This window comes from Mus caroli, chromosome 11 (genome assembly GCF_900094665.2).
Source record: "Mus caroli chromosome 11, CAROLI_EIJ_v1.1, whole genome shotgun sequence".
Taxonomy (NCBI): Eukaryota; Metazoa; Chordata; class Mammalia; order Rodentia; family Muridae; genus Mus; species Mus caroli.
The window spans coordinates 91741787-91764642 of record NC_034580.1 but is presented as its reverse complement, the minus strand read 5'-3'; the positions used below and the strand labels follow the sequence as shown (position 1 = coordinate 91764642).

The 22856-nt window shown below is 47.8% G+C and overlaps 1 protein-coding gene across 2 annotated transcripts in view; it reads left to right on the top strand.

Moving 5' to 3' along the window:
* Igf2bp1 (insulin like growth factor 2 mRNA binding protein 1) overlaps positions 1–22856 on the top strand; it is a 48578-nt gene that overhangs the window by 6260 nt on the left and 19462 nt on the right. For both annotated transcript variants that reach the window (XM_021176363.1, XM_021176365.2), the window contains exons 3-4: positions 20231–20279; positions 20567–20618. In XM_021176363.1, coding sequence (XP_021032022.1) covers positions 20231–20279; positions 20567–20618 — 101 coding nt within the window. The remainder of the gene's footprint in view (positions 1–20230; positions 20280–20566; positions 20619–22856) is intronic.

Sequence of the window (22856 nt, the reverse complement as noted above, 5' to 3'; positions counted from 1 at the left end):
GTTTCTCTGTATAGCCCTGGCTGTCCTGGAACTCACTTTGTAGACCAGGCTGGCCTCGAACTCAGAAATCCACCTGCCTCTGCCTCCCAAATGCTAGGATTAAAGGTGTGTGCGCCACCACCGCCCCGCGGTCCTCATATCTTAAAAGATTCTAAAAAGGGGCTAGTTCTTGAAAAGTGCACCTTTCACTTGAGGAGGAGAGTATTAAGGAGGAAAGAGGCAGAGAGACTGAAAGGGTTGAAGGATTAGAGACTTGGGCCTTGGATTTCCCACCTCGCCTTTAAAGAGGAGCCCTTGGAGAAACCCTTCTGTCACAGGGTTGGGAGACAGATGCAGCCAGCTTGAAGACAGAGGCTGGGCTCATTTTGCTCTCAAAAAGTTTTGGAGTTCCTCTTTTCAAAAAAAGGGGGGGCAGTTATGTGTCTGGGAGAGAGCTCTGTGCTCTGTGGGCTCTTCCTGGAGAACCCCATCTGACCTCCCTGTTGCTCCCAGCCCTTACCCCCTCACCCCTGCACCCCATCTTTTCCTGAGCCTCCACTTCCTTTTCCAGGGTCCTCAAGACCTTGGGTCAGGACTCAGTTCCTGAACCTTTCTTATCTCCTGGAGGGAGGGCTGTGCAGCCGTGGGACCCCATCCCTTTGCAGACCTTTGGAAAAAGGGGGAGAAGCTAGTACAGTGGCCCTTGGGGTCACCCCTACCTCGATGTTACCCTTACACTGACACCACTAGCTGATCTGGGACTAGAACCCCGATCATAAACTGTCAGTATCTGTCATCTTTACAAGCTGTGACATCTGATTGTCCTGAAGGCTGATTGAAACTAACAAGGAGAAATAACAGGGTTCTTGGGTTTATTTTTTTTTTTGGTCATTGTTTTTTGTTTGTTTGTTTTTTTAAAAGCCCCAGAAAATGAGTGGGATCCTTGAGTCTTTTCTTTTAAAGATTTATCTTTTTTTTTTTTTTTTTTTTTGATTTTCGAGACAGGGTTTCTCTGTATAGCCCTGGCTCTCCTGGAACTCACTTTGTAGACCAGGCTAGCCTCGAACTCAGAAATCCACCTGCCTTTGCCTCCGGAGTGCTGGGATTAAAGGCGTGCACCATACCCCTCTAAGATTTATTTATTTATCTTATGTATGTGAGTACACTGTTGCTCTCTTCAGACACAGCAGAAGAGGGCATACGATCCCGTTACAGATGGTTGTGAGCCACTATGTGGTTGCTGGGAATTGAACTGAGGATCTCTGAAAGAGCAGTCAGTGCTCTTAACTATTGAGCCATCTCCAGCCCATGTTGTTTGTTTTTTTTTGTTTGTTTCTTTTTTTTTTTTTTTTATAATGTATAAAGATAAACAGGTGTTGCTCTTGACTCCTGGGAGGCACTGATCATCTCCTTCTTTTGCTCCTATCTGGATACACTGTTAAAAGTCTCCCCAAAACAGAAGCAAGGGTCTCTTAAGAAAAGAAAAAAAGTAAAAACAAAATAAAAACCCTAACCTGTACTTAAGGTACAGGCTTCTTTGGTTATTGATCACTTGATTTGGCTAGAAATGATTAGATAAGATAAAACTCGTGGTTGAGGGAACAGGTTACTAGCCGGAAGTGTTCAGTGCAGCCTGAATTCTGAATTCTAGAATTGAATGTTCCCTTGAGGATTTGACCAACAATGACCATGTACTTCATAGATTCGAATGCTACTAATTGCACAGACAGCCTTGTAAGGCCTGTTTTTTTCCTCCCACCTATGCCGCACAGTAAGTTGGGGGATAAATGGGACAGGAACAAGCCCTCTCTCAAAATATAAGCCACTGAAATCAAATGAGTGCTGATGATGGCTAAATCCTGAGGTTTTCCAAAGTAGGTCTGGACCTCGTAATTTTAATGTAGTTGGAGAGAAATCTGATTGCACTGAGCAATCATCAGACATGAGTTGTGTTGTAAAAGTTAGGCACCAGGAGCAAAGCCGGCCAACAGGCAACTGTTTCAGTAACTTGTGGGATGGCTATAAAGGGCTGATTGGATTAATCAGTGTGTTCCCACCCCAGGCAGGTGTCTTATGCAGCTGATACTTCAGGGGCAGAAGGCACAGAAGAAACTAATGGGCAGGTTGGGGATTTCTGCTGAGTTTGGGGAGGGCCAAAAGGAAGTTTTTCTCTTTGCAGTGGCAAGCATCAAGTGTTTTCTTGATTTTCTCTGAATTGTTGTTGTTCTGTGCATTCTAGTTAGACTATTATTTCTTTAGCAAAAGTGAGAATTTTCGGGAGCTGGTGAGATGGCTCATTGGTTAAGAGTACTGGCTACTCTTCCCAAGGTCCTGAGTTCAAATCCCAGCAACCATCCATAACGAGATCTGACACCCTCCTCTGGTGTGTCTGAACACAGCTACCGTGTACTTACATATAATAAATCTTAAGCCAAAAAAACAAAAAAACAAAAAAAAAAAAGGAAGAGAGAGAATTTTCCAAATGTTTCATTTAGAGTTAATTTCAGGAAATGGAAATGTTCAGTTGCAAAATCTGAGTGGGTAGTTTGACTGGAAAGGGTTGCTCTGTGCAGCTTTGGTTGTCCTTGAACACAGAGAGATCCACCTACCTGTGCCTCCTGAGTGCTGGGATTAAAGGTGTATGCCACCACCACCACCTGGCGCCAGAGTTTGAAATTCATTTTCTTATTTTAAGACAGGGTCTCATTATACAGGTGTGTTGGCTTATTATACAGGTGATTTGCTTATTTTTTATTGTATGTACGAGTGATTCCCCTGCATGTAAGTATGTGCACCATGTGAATGCGTCAGAAGAGGGTGTCAGATCTCTTGGAACTGGATGGCTGCAGGCACCGTTTGGGTGCTGGGAATCAAACCCAAGTCCTGTGAAAGAGCAGGCAATGCTTTTATCCACAAAACCATCTCTCTAGCCCCCAGGAAAACTTCTTAAGCAGTTGCATCCCTAATGGCTCACTACCATTTCTGACCAATTTGGGGACACCAAATTGGCCTCTGCAAGCTACGTTGTGTATGTAGAAAGTACCTAGAAATAGTAGATTGTCCTTTGGCCTACACCAACACAGACATATACAGCAGGTTGAAAAGACTTAAATAAGTTGGTCTTAAGCTGGGTGTGTTAGCACACACCTTTGATCCCCGAAGAGGCAGGTTGATCTCTTGAATTCATGCCCAGCCTGGTCTACATAGTTCCAGGTTAGACAGCCAGGGCTCTGTAAAAACATGCTACCTCTGCACCTCGTGCATGGTGGTGCACGCCTTTAGTTCCAGCACTTGGGAGGCAGAGGCAGGCGAATTTCTGAGTTCGAGGCCAGCCTGGTCTACAGAGAGAATTCCAGGACAGCCAGGGCTACACAGAGAAACCCTGTCCAACATGCTACCTCAAAAACAAAAAAGTCAATCTTATTAAAGGTTGTTATTGAGTCTTTTGGGTGGTAAAAAGGGCACGAGTCATGCAAAATCCCTTTTTTGTGTGTTTTGAGACAAGATCTCTATGTAGCCAAGGCTATCCTGGAGCTCTTGTAGGTAGACCATGCTGACCAAAGGTGAGGCATTATTCAAAATTCTTAAGGATCAGGAGGGAGGAAGGTTTCCAAGACTACGTCTTGGTCCAGCCCAGATCCCTTGTATACATACCTTTTGTAAATGGTGGAGGAAAGACCTTCCCGGGAGATCAGTGTGTAGTGCTCTGGGGATCTCTGACTGAGGTGTGGTCTGTAGCAGCTAGTACTGTCACTACAGCATTACTGCTCTGAGGTAGCCTTGGGCCTTGCTGCTGCTGCTTGACCTGGCAGGTCTTTCCCTTCTTTTCAGGTTTTACAGTTCTGTTCCATAGAGCTGTGGTTGCTCCAGAAGAATTGGAATGGATTGAGTGTATTCATGTTTGAAAATAATGTCTATGAAAAGTTTGGGCTGTGTATGGCAACTTGGGTTATTTATGGTTATATTAGATGTTTATATGTAGTTGGTGAGTTAGGTACATACTTTGTTTGTTTATTATTTTATTGCTTTGTTGAGACTTGGCCTCACTGTGAAGTCCCAAAAGCCTAGAACTCACTTATGCTCCTGGGCGTGTACTGTACTGGGGGCTCTGTGTCGTGTGCCTTCACAATGTTTAGCTGTGGGCAGCCTCCCAGAGCTCCCACATTACCAACTCTTGGTTTGAGGGATGCACCAGGGCAAGCATGCAGGAGAGGGCTCTATATGCATAGATTGTTTATTTGGAGAAATGGTCGTTTATTACAGTTCCTTTGCTGCCTGATCTTGGTTCAGGTGCCTCCTTATGATTTCACTGCTAAAGTTCCTGTCCAAGGCGTGTGGGACAGAGAATCACTTGTATCCGCAGATGGAGAAAGAGGGTGTGAGATCGGGAGGAAGGGCAGTGGGTTCTGAGCAAGGAAGAAGAGCAGCTTCTCTACCCCGATGGAGATAGCATGGGTGTTGGTTTTATATTCTGCTTTTATTAAGCTCATAAAATAGGTAGTTAGAAATTAGGGCCTGGAGGTGACTGAGTACAGTTCCTCCCTCTATTGTGGCCTCGCACTGTCTCCCTGGTCCCCTGTCTAGAAACAGTCCCACAGAATCCACTCCAAACCGGATCCCTGTTCCCTTTCTCCTTGCAACCCGCCTTGTTCCAAATGGACATACAGACACTGCTTGCACGTCCACATCCCAGAGGTGTGAACCTTCTCGAGCTGGGTACGGGAAAAGCTTTCAATATGGGTGTGGTTTCTGGCTTTTTAACAGGGTTGTGACTTTAATCCGCTACTATCCAGGGCTTTACAGTTTGTTGATATGTATGAGTCATAGTTGAGATGCTATAGCTCATTCCCAGTACACCTTCCAAGGGGGAGAAAATGGCGGGCAGTTAGGGCTGCTGGGTGAAGGGAACTTGAAGATGTTGGTTCAGAGTTAGAAGCATTTATTCTGCCTCTCCCAAAGGCTCGGCCACTTGGTTGGAAAAATCTAATTGTAATAGAGAGAGAGAGAGAGAGCCTAGCATTAAAGGGCAAAGGGTGATCATATAGGATGCTGGGTTTCTTGCATCTTCTAGGACTTTGAAAACAAGTAGTCCTAGGCTCTTACAGAAGCAGGGCTTTTTGGGGGTGGTTGACCTCTGTATTTCAGTGGCTTTTCCTCCTGGGGTGGAATTCTAGTCTTGCTGAATGCACTTCTACCAATGAGAACACTCCCAGCTTTTTAAACTTTTTTAAAATTTTCTTTCTTTTTATGTGTCTGGGTGTTTGGCCTGCATGTATGACAGTTTTACCCTGCATTACCCATGGAGGCCACAAGGAGGTGTCAGGTCCTCTGGCTGGAGGTATAGACGGTTGTGAGCTGCCATGTGGGTCCTGGGAATCCAACCTGGGGCTTCAAGAAGAGCAGCCAGTGCACTTAGCGGCTGAGCCATCTCCTACCCCCTTACTCTGTAATGTTCAGTAACGTATTTGTGTAAGAGCAGCCGGGACACACCCGTGATCCTCAGGATGGCGAGGCAGGGGCAGAGGGGATCACTGTAAGTTTGAGCCATCCTCATCCACACCGAGTCACAGGCCAGCCAGGATGCACAGTGAGGACACCTCAAAACGGGGATGCTTTGGACTTCTGTAAGGGTAGAGGGATTTTTATTGAAACTGAGCTCTGGGTAGAAGTGGAAGGATCTTCGGGAACCCCATACCTGTCTGAGGTAATCAGACATTGCTTTTCGTTGGCCACTTTGAGTGAGTAGCTTCCTTGCCATTGTGACTAATAGGAACCTACTAGTTCTAGTCCTTTGCTGCCCTTTCTCAGGAGGACCAGCTTCCACACTGTCCGCAGCCTGCAGTGAGTCTTTTCCAATCAGCCACTGGCTGTTACTTGTATACACACCTTCATCTACTGCAGGTCACTTCCTTCCTTTGTTAGATACCTGAAGTAAAACAAGGAACCAAGTGGAAGAGCAGCCTTAGGTTTAGGGTTTTTCAGAAAAACCTTAGTAACTCTTGCCTTAGGAGTCTGCCCTCTGAGACGGAGTGCTCTTCCACTGTTGCTGACCACTGCCCCGCCCTGCACGGTTTTTATTAATTGGGTTTTTATGTGGCAGCATTGGATCTCTCTCAGTCAGGGTGGGAAAGGCAGGCAGAGGGATTATTGGGGTGGGGGGAGCCTCAAAGAGGGAGGTACTGCTTTTAACAGAAGAGGAATGCCACCCATCTGCCCTCTGGCGCTTTCCCTTAGATGCAGGAAAGCTGTGGGACAGGCTGGGGGTTGTGCACGCAGGTGGAGGGGTGCAGAGGGGAGGGATGGCAGCTAGACTGGATTTTGGAGTATAGGCAAGAAAAAAGGTAAAGTGAATTAAGGAGACTTGGTTGTCTGGCAGGGGGTATTTGTGGGAAGGTAGCTCATCTCTTAAGTGTGGAGTTGGCATTTACTGGAGAGTTAGGTGGGGAGAGTCAAAGCATGAGTTACTGCTTAGTGAGCCCTCTCAGCAGTATGGGGGGGGTCGTCAAGGGTCAAAACTGGTCCTCCTCCACACGGAGGGGCTTATGTTGAGTAACTAGTTGTACGCTGGTCTAGAAGACCCACAAAGCAGGCCCATGAGGTGGTCCACAGCTGTAATTCTGGCCCTTGGCAGCTAGGATGAACAGAGTCAGCCTGAGTTACTGAAGAGCCCTTAGCCCAGCAAGGGAAAGAACCACAAAGGTGTGCTTGCCTTCACCCCACCACAGTCTGCTGCAACACAGGAAAGCTCTGGAAAGCTCTGGAAGTGCGTGGAACGGCGACACAGCCCAGGACCTTTAAAGCAGGAGTGCCTGAGAGCAGTCCCCAACACAGGCTGTGTCTTTTCTTGAGCTTTAGTGGAGTAAAGAAGCTTTTGCAAAGAAAAGCACACCTGACACTTATCTGTCCCTCCCGTGAGCCTTCTTCCTTCCCAAGCTGAAGGAAACAAAAATGGCGGGTGTCAACAGTCTTCCCCTGTGTGGAAGACACAGGAAAAGGGATTCTGTGGTGGGATCCAGGGGTCATTGTTTATTTCCCGGCCTCTAGTCTCCTCACTTGGATCCTTCCCTTCTCCAGAAACTTGATGAATACCTGGGTAAAGCTGTGCAGACCTTCCAGCTCTCATTGGGTACCTGCTTCCTGTCTCTAGTTACTTAATTTATTTAGTTTCTGTGGGGGGTGGAAGCAGGAGCCTGGGTTCAGGGCAGACGGAGATGCCTTCCTCCTCCTCTTCCTCCTCCAGCTAGGGATGAAGAGGTGACCTTTGTTAATGCCTACTGAGTCATAATTCTTAACTCATACATTGGTTTCTAGGGAGCACGAACGCATTACCCTGTTTTTCTGGGAAACAGGAACAAGCCTGTTGTCACTGGCCATTGCCTTGTTGGCTACTCAATCTCTCTGAGCCTCTTTTATTATTATTATTATTATTACTATTTTTTTCGAGACAGGGTTTCTCTGTGTAGCCCTGGCTGTCCTGGAACTCACTCTGTAGACCAGGCTGGCCTCAAACTCAGAAATTCGCCTGTCTCTGCCTCCCGGGATAAAAGGCTCTGAGCTCCTCTTGCCACCTGGAAATGGAGAAGATCACATTAGCGTCATGTTGCAGGTTCATACATTTTTGTATGGAAGGGACCTTGTAAATTCAGTACATGCAAAGCTGCATTATTAAAATTGCATATTAGTAACATAATTGATACCCCAAAGGGATGGATAAGTAAGGTCTTTTCACTCCCTATAATACTTTATTATCGGGACAAGGATGACTTCAATTATAACTTTGCTGTCGAGCTTCCTGGAATGCCCGGGGCCCCGAAGTTCTGCCCCACTCCCAGATCCCATTTCTGCCTCGTCTGTGGAAGGCCTCCCCATCCCGGTCCTGCCACCTTGGGCAGCCTGGACAGTGTCTCTTAGGATTGCCGCCTCCAGGGCCATTTTCTCCTCCCCATCCTCAGCGGCCCCACTCCCACCCTCTCCCCGGCTCCCCCTTAAATGTTTGCAGGCCGGTTAGCAGGCGGGAAGCCCCCTCCCCCACAGGACCACCTCAGTCACGGCCCTGAGCACGGGGAGGTCGGGTCTGGATTTACTAAAGAACCCGGGAGGGGGAGCCTGCCCCGCGCCGGCTGCCTGGCTGCCTGGCTCGCCGACGGGGTCGGGTTTCGGCCGGTGGCTCTGCAGAGGGAGAGGAGAGGGAGACAAAGGGCAAAGTCCCGGTCCCCGCCCCCACCCCAGCCCCCAGCGCGGCCCCTCCCCCACGGGCCCTGCGCGGGCGACCGAGGGCCGCCGGGGCCCCTCAGGACCGGCTGAGCGTCTCCTGAGCGGGTGCCCAGGGCGCCTTGGTGCGTGAACATTCTAGACTGCGGCAGGGGGATGGGGCGCACCCTTGTCCCCCTCCCTGTGCGGTGCAGCAGCCCACCCAGGGGCTGGGGGGACGCTGGGCTTCCCTCCCCGGGGTGAGATGAGGGGCTGGGGCGCAGGCCGGGCCTCTCAGCTGCTCGGCCTTCTCCATGGCGCGGCCTGCAGGGCTCCCCTCCTCCCCCAGCTGCTGCTGCCACCTCCCCCACCTCAGCTGCCGCCGCCCTTCCCCGCCGCCGCAGCCTCCTCAGTTGCCCTGACTGCTCAGCTTTCCAACCCTCCCTGGCAGAAGGCTGTGTCCAGGGCTGGGTCCTCCGGGCTGTTGAAGACCCGCCTTTCTTCCTTGTCGGGGTGGCCGAGAGCCATTTTGGAAAACGTTGGTGGTCCAGCCTCCTAATCATCTCTGAACCTGGGGGACAGGGCCCTTTGCAGGGCGTTTTGCTTCCCCACCCAAATCCCAGCAGAAATCAGGATGGTGTGGAGAGGAGTTCTAAGAATTTGAGATGGGCCTTTAGCTCTTGCTCTAAATGAACTCACTCACTACCAACAGGTATTTGTTGGCAACTGGGCAGGACGGACCAGTGTCCTTTCTACTGATAAATTCATTTTTAACCCTAAGGATTTTCAGCATTATGCTAATCACTTTTCAGCCACAGGGTTTTGTGTTGTCTGATTTCTTTTGAGATTGGCCTGGCTTCTTTGCTTGCCTCTGAGAACTCAACTTCAGAATCTTTATTTTGAGAGAGAGTTCTCTTCCCAAGGTTTCCTTACATTTCCTTCTTCTGATGTTTCTCCCTCAGCCCATCATTTGGCTCCTAGGTTTCCTGAAGAGATGCTGGGTGGTGAGCTAAGATAACATGTTCAGTTGAGGGGTATTGGGGGATCAGTGAGGGCCTGTCATCGTATTAACCTTCCCCACTGCCTTGGGAAGACCCAGAAACTCTTGCCGCCATCAGGCTGACCCGGGTTAGTGAGGACGGTCCTCCTGGGGGAACCCCTGTACCCACCAGGGAGGTTCATGTGGACAAACTCCTTTCTATGTGTTACTGTACTTAACGCTTTAGTAAAGGCTTCGTCCCCCCCCCTCCCCCCCAGGTTCTTCTGGCCTCCCTTTTTCCCACTGTTTAGCTCCACTTGGCCAGACCCCTCCAGTTAAAAAGTTAAAAAGTAAAATTCTATTCAAAGCCTGGGGTTGGGGGAGGAGGTAGCAGTTGGCTCCAGCCGACTACCTGGAATTTGCCTAGAAGGCGATCAGCTACTTCAGAGCCTCTTTTTTTAGCTTCTTCCTCCGGGGCTGCGCCTTGAGTTGGGGGTGGGGATAAACACAATTAAAAACAAAAAACCAAAAACCTTTGGGCTTTTTAATCAGCCCATTTATTCCTGAGTGGATTAAGCTAAGCAAGGCTTTCTCCCTCCAGCTCACACCTTCCCGGTCTCCTTTATTCCTTTGCCTGCTCTGGATGGAGCTTGTAAGAGAAGAACTTTGGCGACTACCCTTTCCCCCTCTGTAACAGTCATCCAGCCGTATTATAGGGTAGTTAGCTATTCTGCAAATTAAATCTGGTGCCCAAATTAGAGCCGCATGCAGTTAAAAGCCAGTTGGCAAGCGTTTGACCATGCAGAATATGGGCATTCTTCCTGCTCTTAACGTCCAGCACTGACGGCTTCTGCTGTGTTAACACTTCGTGTTCTGTGAACACGAAGCACCGATTGGTGACCCAGCATACACCAGCCTGGAGAGCTGAGTTCTAGTCCGGCTCCCAAGTTGGCTAGTCCTCTTTCCTCTGAGCCTTGACCTCCTGTCTATGAAATGAGGGGAGGGTCTATAAACTGTCCCTTTAGGCTTCCTCTTCTCTCTGCTCTGAAATACGACTCTGATTCCCCTAGACCAGGACTTCTGGGTGGCAACAGGTAGCTTGTCCAAACCCCAACCTGGCATTAAACACACAGGGTCCTCCCTCCAGAGAGGACCTCATGGTTAAGCTCAGAGGAGCAGGAGCTTGCAGAGGGTTTTTTTTCTTATGTTTGGCATTAGCTTAGGAATCAGGGTGCACATGGGACAGTATGTGTGTGTGTGTGTGTGTGTGTGTGCGTGTTATGTACATTTAAAGCTCAAAGGCTGCCAAACCTGATGACCCTAGTTTGAACCCCAGGACCCACATCTTGAAAGAGAGAACCAAACCTATTTGAGCATGTCATCCGACCTCACGTGCATGTCGTGGCACGTAATACCTCCCCCATTCCCACCCCATACACACACAAAACAAATACATGAAATTTTAAAAAGTCTTTAAAAGGCAGTGTGCACATAGGTATATCCCAGTGATGTTTGTGCCTTCTAGTGTGCATGTTCTCTCTCTCTCTCTTCCCCCTCCCCTTCCTTGTGGTGGTGATGGCATCTGCCTTGGATCCAGACCTCTCACTAGGTCACTTTTTCAGCCTGAGTCCTAACCCGAGGCTAACTACTCAATAGAGTGCCCGCTGGCTGCCTGGCCTGTCTGGCCGCCCTACCTCTGGATTATCCTGGCATGAAGCCCTGGGCATGGAGCCAGTTCCTCCTCCCTTCCAGCACCACCCTTTTTTCAGCTACTGCCTGGCCTGGAGCGTGCCAGGCCGGCCCCCTTTAGTTTTCTGGAGTCCTCTCTCTACCAACCTCTGTTTTGGTACCAGCTCTCCGCTTTGATTGTGGTTTAGAAGGATAGGAAGGTAGTATCGACAGTCTCATGATCTATTTGGAACACCAAGGACATCTCTGAAGAGCCAGTGATGAACCGGCTCTCAGCTGGTCCAGCACTGGAAAGGTGCTGTGGTTCCTGGGTTAGTCACTTAGGGTCCTTTTGTTACCCATCACCACGCCCCCAGCCAGCCGTTTCTGCTCTTTCCCTTCCAAGCCAATAAGCTGGGCTGGATACCACTGGACTGGAAACTCTTTTTTTTTTTTTTTAAAGATTTATTTATTATATGTAAGTACACTGTAGCTGTCTTCAGACACTCCAGAAGAGGGCGCCAGATCTCGTTGCGGATGGTTGTGAGCCACCATGTGGTTGCTGGGATTTGAACTCTGGACCTTCGGAAGAGCAGTCGGGTGCTCTTACCCACTGAGCCATCTCACCAGCCCCTGGACTGGAAACTCTTAAGAGCAAGGCTATTTGCCTGCACAGTCTGCTCAGCACTGTTTCACAATGTCCAGCGCCATGGAGTAACAATGAAACCGAAACCACACAAGAAACACAAAAACTGTTAGTGTGTATTCACACATGGAAGTTTTGAATTACAGTCTCCACCTTTAAAAAAGGTTAGGTGAGTGGGCGGGGACATGTGCCTGTAATTCTGCAACCCCAGCACTCTGGAGGCTCAAGTACGACTATTGGGGAGTCAGGCTACATCATGAGACTCTGTGTGTGTGTGAGATAAGAACTCCATATTTGTTATCTTTTTTTTTTTTTTAAGAAGCCCAGTGAGACCCTCAACCCCCAATTTGACATTAAACACAGAGGTAAGTAAGTAGCCCAGGCCTAGTCTGGAATTTAAACCACCAAGCCTTAGCTCCCCAGTCTGCATTCGCTCCCTCAGCTGTTTTGAGTGTGAGTTACCACAACTAGCTCTTAAGATATTTGTTTACCAAATATATCAGAAAGATCATCATTCCAATATGGAATCAATATTGTAATTACAGAAATAATTTATTTATTTATTTTAAAAGATTTATTTATTGATTATATGTAAGTACACTGTAGCTATCTTCAGATACTCCAGAAGAGGGCATCAGATCTCGTTACAGATGGGATGGTTGTGAGCCACCATGTGGTTTCTGGGATTTGAACTCCGGACCTTTGGAAGAGCAGTCGGGTGCTCTTACCCACTGAGCCATCTCACCAGCCCCTAATTTATTTTTTTATGGCTTTGGAGGAGATAACTAAAGTCAAGAATCTGGTATATTTTATACTGCAAAAAACCCTACAAAAAACAAATATAGATGTTTGGTGAGGTGGTTTAGTGGATAAAAGGCAGCTGCCATCAAGTCTGGTGACCTGAGTTTAGTTCTTCAGAAACCACAAATTCTAGACAGTTTGTCTTCTGAGCTCCAAGAATGAGCACTGTGTATGTCTCTGTGTGTCTTTCCCTCCCACCCTTCTCAAACACACAAGTAAGTCTAAGAAGTGTACATTACAGGTAGTACTGGCTTAACATGTAGAATCCACAGAATGCACAGGTGAGGAATAGAGAGACACCTCAGATCAGAGTGTACACTGCAGCCAGGCAGTGGTGGCTCACACCTTCAATCCCAGCACCCAGGAGGCAGAGGCAGAGGCAGGCAGATCTTTAAGTTCAAGGCCAGCCTGGTCTACAAAGTTGCAGTACTGCTGGGGCTACACAGAGAGACTGTCTCAGAACAAAAGCAACAACAAAAATTGCACACAGCTCTTGCAGCACCAGTGGTGGGTGACTCATGACTGGCCCCCCTGCAGGGCACCCAGCATCCCCCTCTGGCATCTTCGGGCATACGAAATTAAAAATAAATGCATAATTTTAAAAACATAAAGAATTATATATTACATTAACCCTTAAAGTAAAATAATGATTAATTTCTCAGTTGCACTTGGTCATGTTGGAGGTCTTCGGAGTCTGATTGGTTAATGGCTACCACAGCACGTGGAAAACACCAAAATAGCCTGTGGAGTTAGACAGACTCTTTCCATAAATGTCAAGGAAAGTCATGGAAGCCAAGTTTTTGCATTTTGTTTAAAAGTTTCTTAGTGTGTGTATATACTACATACACAAGCAGGTCAGGTGTGTGTGGAGGTCAGTGGGCGACTTTGAGGAACAGGTCTGGCCTTCTGCCTTGTTGGGTCTCTATTTTCTCTTCCTTCATTCAAGATCTAGGGGCCTTAGAGACTCCCCAGAGTCCCACAGTGTGTTAGGAGCAATGAGATTGTAGATGCAACTGAGCCCCAATAACCTGGTTTAGATGGCATGGGGTATATACAGATTTTAGCATCCCTGTAGCTTGCTTTTGGGCTGGGGTGGGGTCTGGATAGGGTCTCACTACAAAGGCCAGGCTGTGTTTATTTTATGTGTGTGTTTTGCCCACAGGCATGTATGTGTATCACATGCATTCCCGATGCCCACAAAAATCAGAAGGAAGCATTAGGTGCCCGGTAACTAGAGTTACAGATAGATGTGAGCCACGAGGTGGGTCCTGGGATTTGGACCCCGGTCTGCTGGCATTTATTTGAAATGCTACTTGGTGAGTGATGGCCCACAAGGCTTCATCAGCACATCAGGCGAGTACCCTGTCAGTGAACTACAGCTGCAGCTCCCTGCTGGGAGCAGTGAGAGACCTATAAGCTTCACTGACAACTTGGACTTCATGTACCTCAAGTTTGATGGGTGGAGGTGTGTTAGGGTCTTTGGCTTTATGGGTGGGTCCGTCTTGAAATTCTGCACAAATTTTTGTTTGTTTTTTGTTTTTTGGGGGGGGGGGCAGAGAGTGTTTTTAGCTCTTACCATATTCCTAAAAAGAAGAAAAGCTAAGAGTCAGTTACTTAGACCATTCGTGTTATAAGAAATCCCTCTATTGGGGCAGGAAAGATGGTTCAGCAGTTAAGAGCACTGAGTGTTCTTCCAGGGGTCCTGAGTTCAATTCCCAGCAACCACATGGTGGCTCACAACCATCTACAATGGCATCTGATGCCCTCTTCTGGTGTGTCTGAAGAGAACAATGGTGTATTTGCATACATAAAATAAGTAAATAAATCTTCAAAAGAAAAGAAAAGAAATCCCTTTATTAAGGAAAGCTGCCTATAGGTAGACCGGCTGATCTCTCTCTGTGGACACTTGAGATGATCTAGTCCTGCTGCTCCCCCTGCCCCCCACGTGAGGAATGGTCCCCAGAGAGTCGAAGGCTTGATTTGAGTGAGGCCACAGGCTGAGGCAAAGCTTGGCCTTGGGGTGGGATCGATGTGAAGTTCCAGTTTAGTCTTGTTTTCCAAGGAGATGAAAGTTTAGGCTTAAGACTGGATCCTCTGCAGATTGACTGTATTCTAAAATGTCACTACCACCCTCATCCAGCTTTTACCACTGTGGTTTAAGGGAACTTTTTTTAAAAATTAATTTATTTATTTTATATATGTGAGTACACTGTAGCTGAACAGATGGTTGTGAGCCTTCATGTGGTTGTTGGGTGTTGAATTTAGGACCTCTGTTCGCTCTGGTCAACCCCACTCCCTCAGTCCCTGCTCACTTCAGTCCAAAGATTCATTTATTACTATTAAGTATACTGTAGCTGTCTAAAGACACACCAGAAGAGGGCATCAGATCTCATTACAGGTGGTTGTGAGCCACCATGTGGTTGCTGGGATTTGAACTCAGGACCTTTGGAAGAGCAGTCAGTGCTCTTATTCGAGCCATCTCCACAGCCTGGGAACTTATTAGTATAGGGAGGAGAAGCCATCAACACTTCCGCTCTGGGTATGGAGGTGAAGGGAGCACTTTTTCAGAGAATAAGAACTTTGTGAGAGTTGGCTTGGCTCAGGAGTTAAGACCACTGACTGCTCATAAGAGGACTCAGGTTCCATTCCCAGCATCTGCATTGCAAGGCTGCTTAGAGCCACCCACCCTTAACTCTGGTTCCAGCCTCACCACCTCATCATACGTGTTCAGCACTTACATGTGTACAGGCTTATACACGTAAAATGAACAATCTTTTAAAAAAAGAGAGCTCTGAAAATCTTATATCCTTTTTTGGGATGGGGGGGTGTTGGTTTTTCCAGACAGGGTTTCTCTGTGTAGCCCTGGCTGTCCTGGAACTCACTCTGTAGACCAGGCTGGCCTTGAACTCAGAAATCTGCCTGCCTCTGCCTCCCAAGTGCTGGGATTAAAGGGTGCCACCCATTGCCCTGCTAAATCTTAAATCCTTAAAAGAACAGGTAGAGTATGTCTTAGGATGCTCAGTAAGGCTGAGGCAGGATGATTGTTCTGAGTTGGAGGCTAGCCTGGGCTACACAGTACAACTCACAGGAAAAAAAATGGGGGTCGGACTGCACTGGGAGTATAGCTAGAATCCCAAAGCCCTGACCTCGATACCTAGGACCCTGTAGAACTGAACATTGTAGCTCATCTTTGCCTGTAATTCCAGTGTATAGAAGTTCATTTCAAAACCAAAACAGAAAGATAATATTATCTTAATTGGTATTTCTAGTATGCTAGAAAAATGGCCTTTCAACAAAATGTAAAACTATACATCTGGAAAACTAGATCTGCTTCAGGCTGGGTATAGTGAGCCTTTAATCCCCCAGCACACCCAAGCCGAGGAAAGCCTGGTCTACATAGGGCAGCTAGGGCTATGCAGAAAAAGCAGGTCTCAAAAAGCAAACTAGAAACCCAAAACAAACGAAATGAAAGTAGATAGAGTTTTGGTTCTACTCCTGGCTTTGGCGTTCAGTGATTATGAAATGCAGACAGGATACTCATGGCGTATTTTAATCTCAGGGCCCTGGGCTGTCAAAGCCACTGGTAGCACATTTCTATAAAATGAACCTGGGAGAGACTCCTAATCTCAAGCCACCCCCACCTCCCACGTGTGTATACAGTGTGATGGGTGTATGGCGTTCTTCTTTTGTCTCTCTGCCTCATTAAATCTCTCCTGGCCTATTTCCCCAGGCTTGACCTCCCTGTCCTCACATCCCCAGGTGTCCTCACATCCCCAGGTGTCCTCACATCCCCAGGTGTCCTCACATCCCCAGGTGTCCTCACATCCCCAGGTGTCCTCACATCTCCAGGTGTCCTCACATCCCCAGGTGTCCTCACATCCCCAGGTGAATTTCCCGGTTTAGCACGAGTCTGTTGAGCTGCCCTCCAGGCTGGATCCCTGATTGAGGGTCTGAGTGAGCAGAGAACAGGGGAAAGCTGTTTGCACTTAGGAACCATTTTGGCTGTTCTAACCATTGCCTTTAATGGCCACTGCTAGAGGGTCAGGCAGCTAATGCGTTTCTCCTGGTTCTCTCTCCTTGCTGGAGCTGGGCTTGGCCCTCCCGGCACTAAGAAAGTGCTTAGGTGTGGTGCCCTTTTACCTATAGGACATAACCACTACTCAGCCTGGCCTTGGTAGACCCGGGTTGATCGGAGCAGGCTCAATGTAGCAGAGATGGAGGAGTGGAAGACTTTCTCTGTCATTGTGAACGCATTTATGTAGATTCAGCAATGTCTGTCACCACCCCTTCCACCCTACCTCCAGGTCTCCTTTAGAATAATGTCAGGGGCTTGCTGGACTTAGCTCCCACCAGGAGAAACCCCTGGGAAGTGGGAGTTGTGCTCCCACCCATCAGGAGCTCTAAGCCAGCTCAACCTTCCTCACGCTGGGACCCTTTAATACAGGTCCTCAGGTTGTGTTGTCCCCAACCACATTATTTTTGTTGCTACTTCGTAGCTAATTTTGCTACAGTTATGAACCGTAATGTTCTGTCCTGATGCTCCTAGGTGACCCCTGTGAAAGGGTAAGTAAGTAGGTTCTGTGGATCCCCAAAGAGTTGTAAGCCACAGATTTAGAGCCACTGTAAGCGCTCAGCACACCAGCCTAATGCAGGCAACTCTGGGCCTCTCATAGGTGGGATGAGTAAGTTATCCAAAGGAGTTGTAATGTAAGCAAGGGAATTTAGGTTACAGGTCCCAGCAGTGCCCTGTGCGGTTTGGGCCTGAAAGGAATTAGGTAGCACCACGCTCAGGGGAAAGCCAGGCTTAGAAGACAAAGGTCCTCTTCCAGGCCATCCCCTTGGGTTTTAATCAGGGCTGGGGGCTTTGCTGAGAAGGAAGTCTGGGCGGAGCCTAGAGTGGGTTCCCAGGATGGGGTGTGTATGCCCTAGAGGGTGAGGGAGGGCTGCTGGGATGTCTTTCTTTCATTGGTTGAGTAGACCTGCCCTCCCCCTCCCTCCCGCTCCTGGAACATTCCAGACATTCCAGCCAATCTGCCTGCCATTGCTTTCTGGATATGGATTAACATCCTTGCAGAGATTAGATTTCACTGCCACCACCCTGCTCCTGCCATACTGAATAGAAGGCCCCGAATCAGAGTTTGGACAGGCAAGTCTTGGCCTTTGACCTGGGATTGCACTAATGGGTTCTTTCAAACTAGGCTCCTGTTCTGGGGTTGCTGTATGCCTTGTTTCTTCCTAGGCAGGCTGCCTTCATCTCCCCGCCATCCAGAAGGACTTCCTGGAGGGAGGTGTCCAGGGCTGGGCTACTCTGTTAAACCAGGGCGCTGTTCATTTCCTCCCGGATTCTTCACCCATCTGAACATACTCGGTGTATCTATTTGGTTAGCAAAGGTGTTTTGTGAGAAATCCTTACCAGGGAGATCCAAAGCTGCCTTTTGACCAGTCCTTGAATCTGGTACCTGGTAGAATGAGGCCTAAGGACTCAGCAATGGGCTTGTTGGCTTCCCGTGTGTGTCTGACACGGAGCGCGCCTCACACCGCTGGATTGGGTGTTGACTTTGTGGTTCTCCTGCCAGTACTGTGGGTGCTGGGATTGCAGGGATTTGACACTGGCCTTATCTATCTGTGCAGTGCGGGGACTTGAGCTCAGGGCTTTGTGTCTGCTAGACAAGTGCTGTGCACGTGGAGTTATGTCTGTCTGTCTGTCTTCCCCTCCTCTTCTATCACTGCAATGCCACCTTCCGACTGGCCTACTGTTCTACAGACTGGCCTGCCCACGCATCAGTCCTGCTTTAGCCTGGAATCGTGGCTCAAGCCTCCAGGCTCAGCTGACTGTTCCCGATCCTCACTGTATCTACTCTTAACTTTGTTAGATCAAGTTCACACACCACCAAGGTTTTCCTTCAAACAGATCCACCTTTCCTTTAGCTTTTTATTATTTCTTTTTCAAGATAGGATTTCTCTGTATAACCTTTGCTATCTTGGGACTCATTGTGTAAACCAGGCTGGCCTCGAACTCAGAGATCCGCCTGCCCCTGCCTCTTGAGTGCTGAGTTTGAGGAGGAAGAGGTTGGGTTAGGGTCAGGGGTGACATAGCTAAAGGAGCCGGGGCCACCACTGCTCCACTCCTTTAGCTATGCCATCCCAGATTTTCCCTGCTGTAGCTTGTCGACAAGGAGCTGTCGCTTTCAGAATTTCAGCCTCGGTGGGTCACAGAGGTGCTTTGGTAGGGGCTGCCTAAGGCAACTAAGGCCAGCACCTACTGTTAGGGCCTTGCAGTCATTTCTGCTTGCCCCGCCCCACAGGCCCCACAGCTCGACGCCAGCTCTTCTGGTAGGCCACTGCGCATAAGTGACTCAGCATTATCTCACATTGTGTACACCGGTATTTTGCCTTCCTGTATGTATGCCTGTGTGCCTTGTGCATGCAGTGCCTGTAGGGGCCAGAAGAGGGCATCTGATCCCTCATTATAGAAGGTTGTAACTCATCCTGGGCCTGGTGGCAATTAAATCCTGCTCCTTTAGAAGAGCGCCCAGTACTCTAAACCACTGAGCCATCTCTGCAACGCCCTGGATCTCGTCTTTGAACTAAAGGTTTGTACAGGATCAAAGGTACACAGAGATCTAAATGACAATTGACTAACTCATTAAGTCAATCTAAATGTCTTAAGCTCAGAGATTAAGGTATTGATTTGGGTGGTGGGCAGACTCTCTGGGTCACTCTGGACCTTAGTCTTGAACCTGCATTCCTCAAGGGAAATTACTTTTTTCAGAGCCATTTGAAAGCTGGGATGGAGTAAGTATAGTATAGTCACCTGGGAGAAAAAAGGTGGTCCTGATGCTGTGCTGTGTGTTGATCACTCTGGAGAACCTTAGCCATTCATAGATGCATCTATTGTTACACTTTAAGGACTTACTCCAAGTCTTTCCTAAGCGCTTTACAAATACTATCTAATGCCACCTCCCACTTGTGAATGGGTTTTATCCCTGTTGTACAAAGGGGGAGACCAGGTCTCAAAGAACTTAAGTAATCTTCTAATGTGCTAATAAGTGGTTTAGATCCCTAGCTGTGCCAAGGGCTTAACCACTGTACTATTATCTTATGCAATTATTCGCATATATTGTTTCCCTTAATACGATGTGAGCGCCTGGGTCAGGCATTCCGCCACTTTTGTTCATTGCTGTGCCCCAGTCCCGCGAGCAAAGTACAGCTTGAAGTAGGTGCTAGTTAACGAGGTGTTGGATTAATTAATAGTTACTGTCTTACTTGACTTTGGATTTGCTTTATTTTAAGTACGTATGTGTGGGTATGTAACCAGTGGGTCAGGTGCTGGAGGTGAGCTGGGGTTCAAGCAGCTGTGAGCTGCCTCTCACATGGGCTCTAGGAGTGGGACTCCTGTCCTAGAAGAGCCCCAGGCACCCTTTCTCCAGCTTCTTGGCTTTGTTTTGATGGAGAGAGAAGTATGGGACCGCTGTAGCAAGCAATCAAAACAGTACGTTCGATCTTATGCTGCCGTTATGCTGAGAACATCTGGTTCTGAGTTCCTCTCTGACGTCCTGTTAGTGCTTGGGCTTATAGGGTGAAGCCTCATTTGCTTGAAAGTCTGCATCCTTACTGGGTTGCTAGTCTGTGTTTGTTTGTTTTTTCCTGAGATGAGGTCTCACTGTTTATTCCGGCTGTCCTGTAATTAACTATGGAGTTCAGGTTGGCCTGGAACTCAGAGATCTGCTTGTCTCTGCCTCTTAAGAGCTTGGATTAAAGGCAACTGCTCCCAGTTTAGGTTACTATTTTTAGGGCTGGGGATCTAGCTTGTGCCAGACCATGAATTCAGTCCCTAGCACTGGGGAGGAAGCCACCATCCTATGGTTTTGGTGAACTAACAAGTTGGGACAAGGATTAGAAACTGCCAGGTCATGGGCCCAAAGCGTCTGGAATTGTCTAAATCACATTTTGCCCTTTCTTTTCAGGAGTCGGAAAATACAGATCCGAAATATTCCACCTCAGCTCCGATGGGAAGTAAGTGTTTGGAGAAGTTAATGTACAGGTTTGGTGGAGACTGGTCATGGGACTCTGTCCGACTAAGTTGGTAGAAATAACCAGTCTCCCCTGGGTGTGAGGTTAGTAAGGTCTGGGACCAGAGCCAGTGCATTCCTGCAAACACTGATGATGCCATCAGCATGTAGGGCCCTAAGGGGTGGAGCTTCAGGCCATCAAAATGTCTAGTTCCTGCTGGTGCCCAGAGCTTTGGGGTAATGGGTGTTTAGGCCCCAGGATACTCAGACACCTTTTTTCTACCTCTCCAGGTGCTAGATAGCCTGCTGGCTCAGTACGGTACAGTGGAGAACTGTGAGCAAGGTAAGACTGACAAGGAGTTAAGTGGCTTCAGCACCAAGCAGTTCTGTGATCAGATCCATTGGGAAGACACACACACACTCCTGCTCATATGCTGGACTCTGGCTCCAGCACTCGTCCTACCATGTAGAACCATGAAACTGGGCTACTGTGCGATGGGCAGTCTGGACACATTTTTCCTTCTCCTTGTCTCAGGAGAGACAAGGCTCTCACAGGGTAACCTTGGCTGGCCTGGAATTTGCAATGTAGAGCTTGTAATGTAGATCAGGCTGGCCTTGAACTTAGATTTGACAGCCTCTGCCTCCTGAGTACTAGGATTAAAGCCATGGACCACCACATCGGGCCTTATTACTCCTTCTCAATAAGGAGTCTCAATTCCAAACTTGCAGGAATCTCATTTCAGTAATTTAAGAACAGAAATTTATAGGGGCTGGGTGTTTGAGCTTTTGAGAGGCAGGAACATTTCCGTGTGTTTGAAGCCAGCCTTATGTACTGTTACAGCAGTATATAGAGAGACCTTGTCCTTTTTAAATATGTAATTTTATTTATTTAATGAATGAGTGCTCTCTGCATGTACATCTGCATGCCAGAAGAGGGCATCAGATCCCATTACAGATGGTTGTGAGCCACCACAAAGTTGTTGGGAATTGAACTCAGGACTTCTGGAAGACCAGGCAGTGCTCTTAACACCTGAGCCATCTCTCTAGCCTGAGAGATCTTGTCTTTTACAAGGGAAAAACAAAAAACCAAAAACCTCCTTTCTGGGCATGTTGGTGTTCTCCTTTAAAATCAGACGAAGAGGCAGGGACTCTCTTCCAGTGTGAGCTGATCTACAGAGTCGAGTTCCAGAAGAGCCAGTGTTACACAGAGAAACCTTGTCTTGAAAGAACAAAAATAAAAGTAATAACAACAACAAAAATTAATAAAATAAAAGGGATGGGGGTGGGAGAGGGCTGAAGAGATGATGGTTCAGTTACTAAGAGCACTGGTTGTTCTCCCAGAGACCCAGCATCCAGAGGAGGCTCGCAGCCATCTGTAATTTCAGTTCCAGAGGACCTGATGCCCTCTTCTGACCTTCACGGGACTATACAGACAAAACATCTGTACACATGAAATCAAAATGAAGGACAAGTTTGAAAAAAGTTTATTCCTTAATAGTTTGGGCAGGCAAAACCTTTTTGAATATTGGGCCCACAGAAGGAGGCATAGGGATCCTGAGTTGTAAAACGAAAAAACTCAGCTGCGATTTTGATTTTGCTTGTAGTGTAACGTTTTTTTCCAGAGGAAATGAGCTTGGGGTGATTTGGTTGCACACCCCAACATGAGGTTGTTTTAGATGTTTTTTAAACCAACATGTAGGAACATTACATATTCCTGGGTATCATGGCCTGCTTAAATTGAGGCAGGCCTGTCCGTCTCCTCAATCACTTCTTGGTGAAAACATTTAAAACCTTGTCACCCTCCAAAGTTTGTAGGACAGTGTGTCTGCTGCTGTCATACCACATAGAAAGGAACGTTCTTGATGTACTCTTCTGTCTGTCTGTCTGTCTGTCTGTCTGTCTGTCTGGCAGTCACTTGGCCGGGCAGTCAGTTCCCCCAGGCCTCCTTCCCTTGGCCATGGGAATGCATATTCTCCCTTCAGTGAGACTCCTCCCCCTCCCGGTCTTCCTTCTCTTTCCCCCACTTTCCTTTTTTCTGTTGTTTCCTCTCCTTTGCCCTCCTTTCCCACCCTCCACTCCTCCTTCCAGGCTTCATTCTTCCCGGCGGCTTTTATGGTCCTGAGAGCACGCGGTTTCTTACCTTTCAGAACCTGCTTATTTAATTTAACTGAGTAAGCTCTACTTCCATCTAGTTGTCACAGAATTTCACATTTTTATGACTAAATAGTATTCCTGTGTGTGTGCTGTGGGTCGGGGAAGGTGCACGACCAGTGCCTTTTTTCCATGTGAACTACACCGCAGCCCACTTGGGAAACTCTTCAAGAAGCAGTAGTTACTTTGTCTGAGGTTTAAGTGTTCTTTAAAAAAAAAAGATTTATTATTATATCTAAGTACATTGTAGCTGTCTTCAGACACACCAGAAGAGGACATCTGATCCCATTATAGATGGTTGTGAGCCACCATGTGGTTGCTGGGATTTGAACTCAGGACCTTTGGAAGAGCAGTCAATGCTCTTAACCACTTGAGTCATCTCTGCAGCCCCTTAAGTGTTCATTTTTAAATTCTTTGTGGGAAGGGGCAA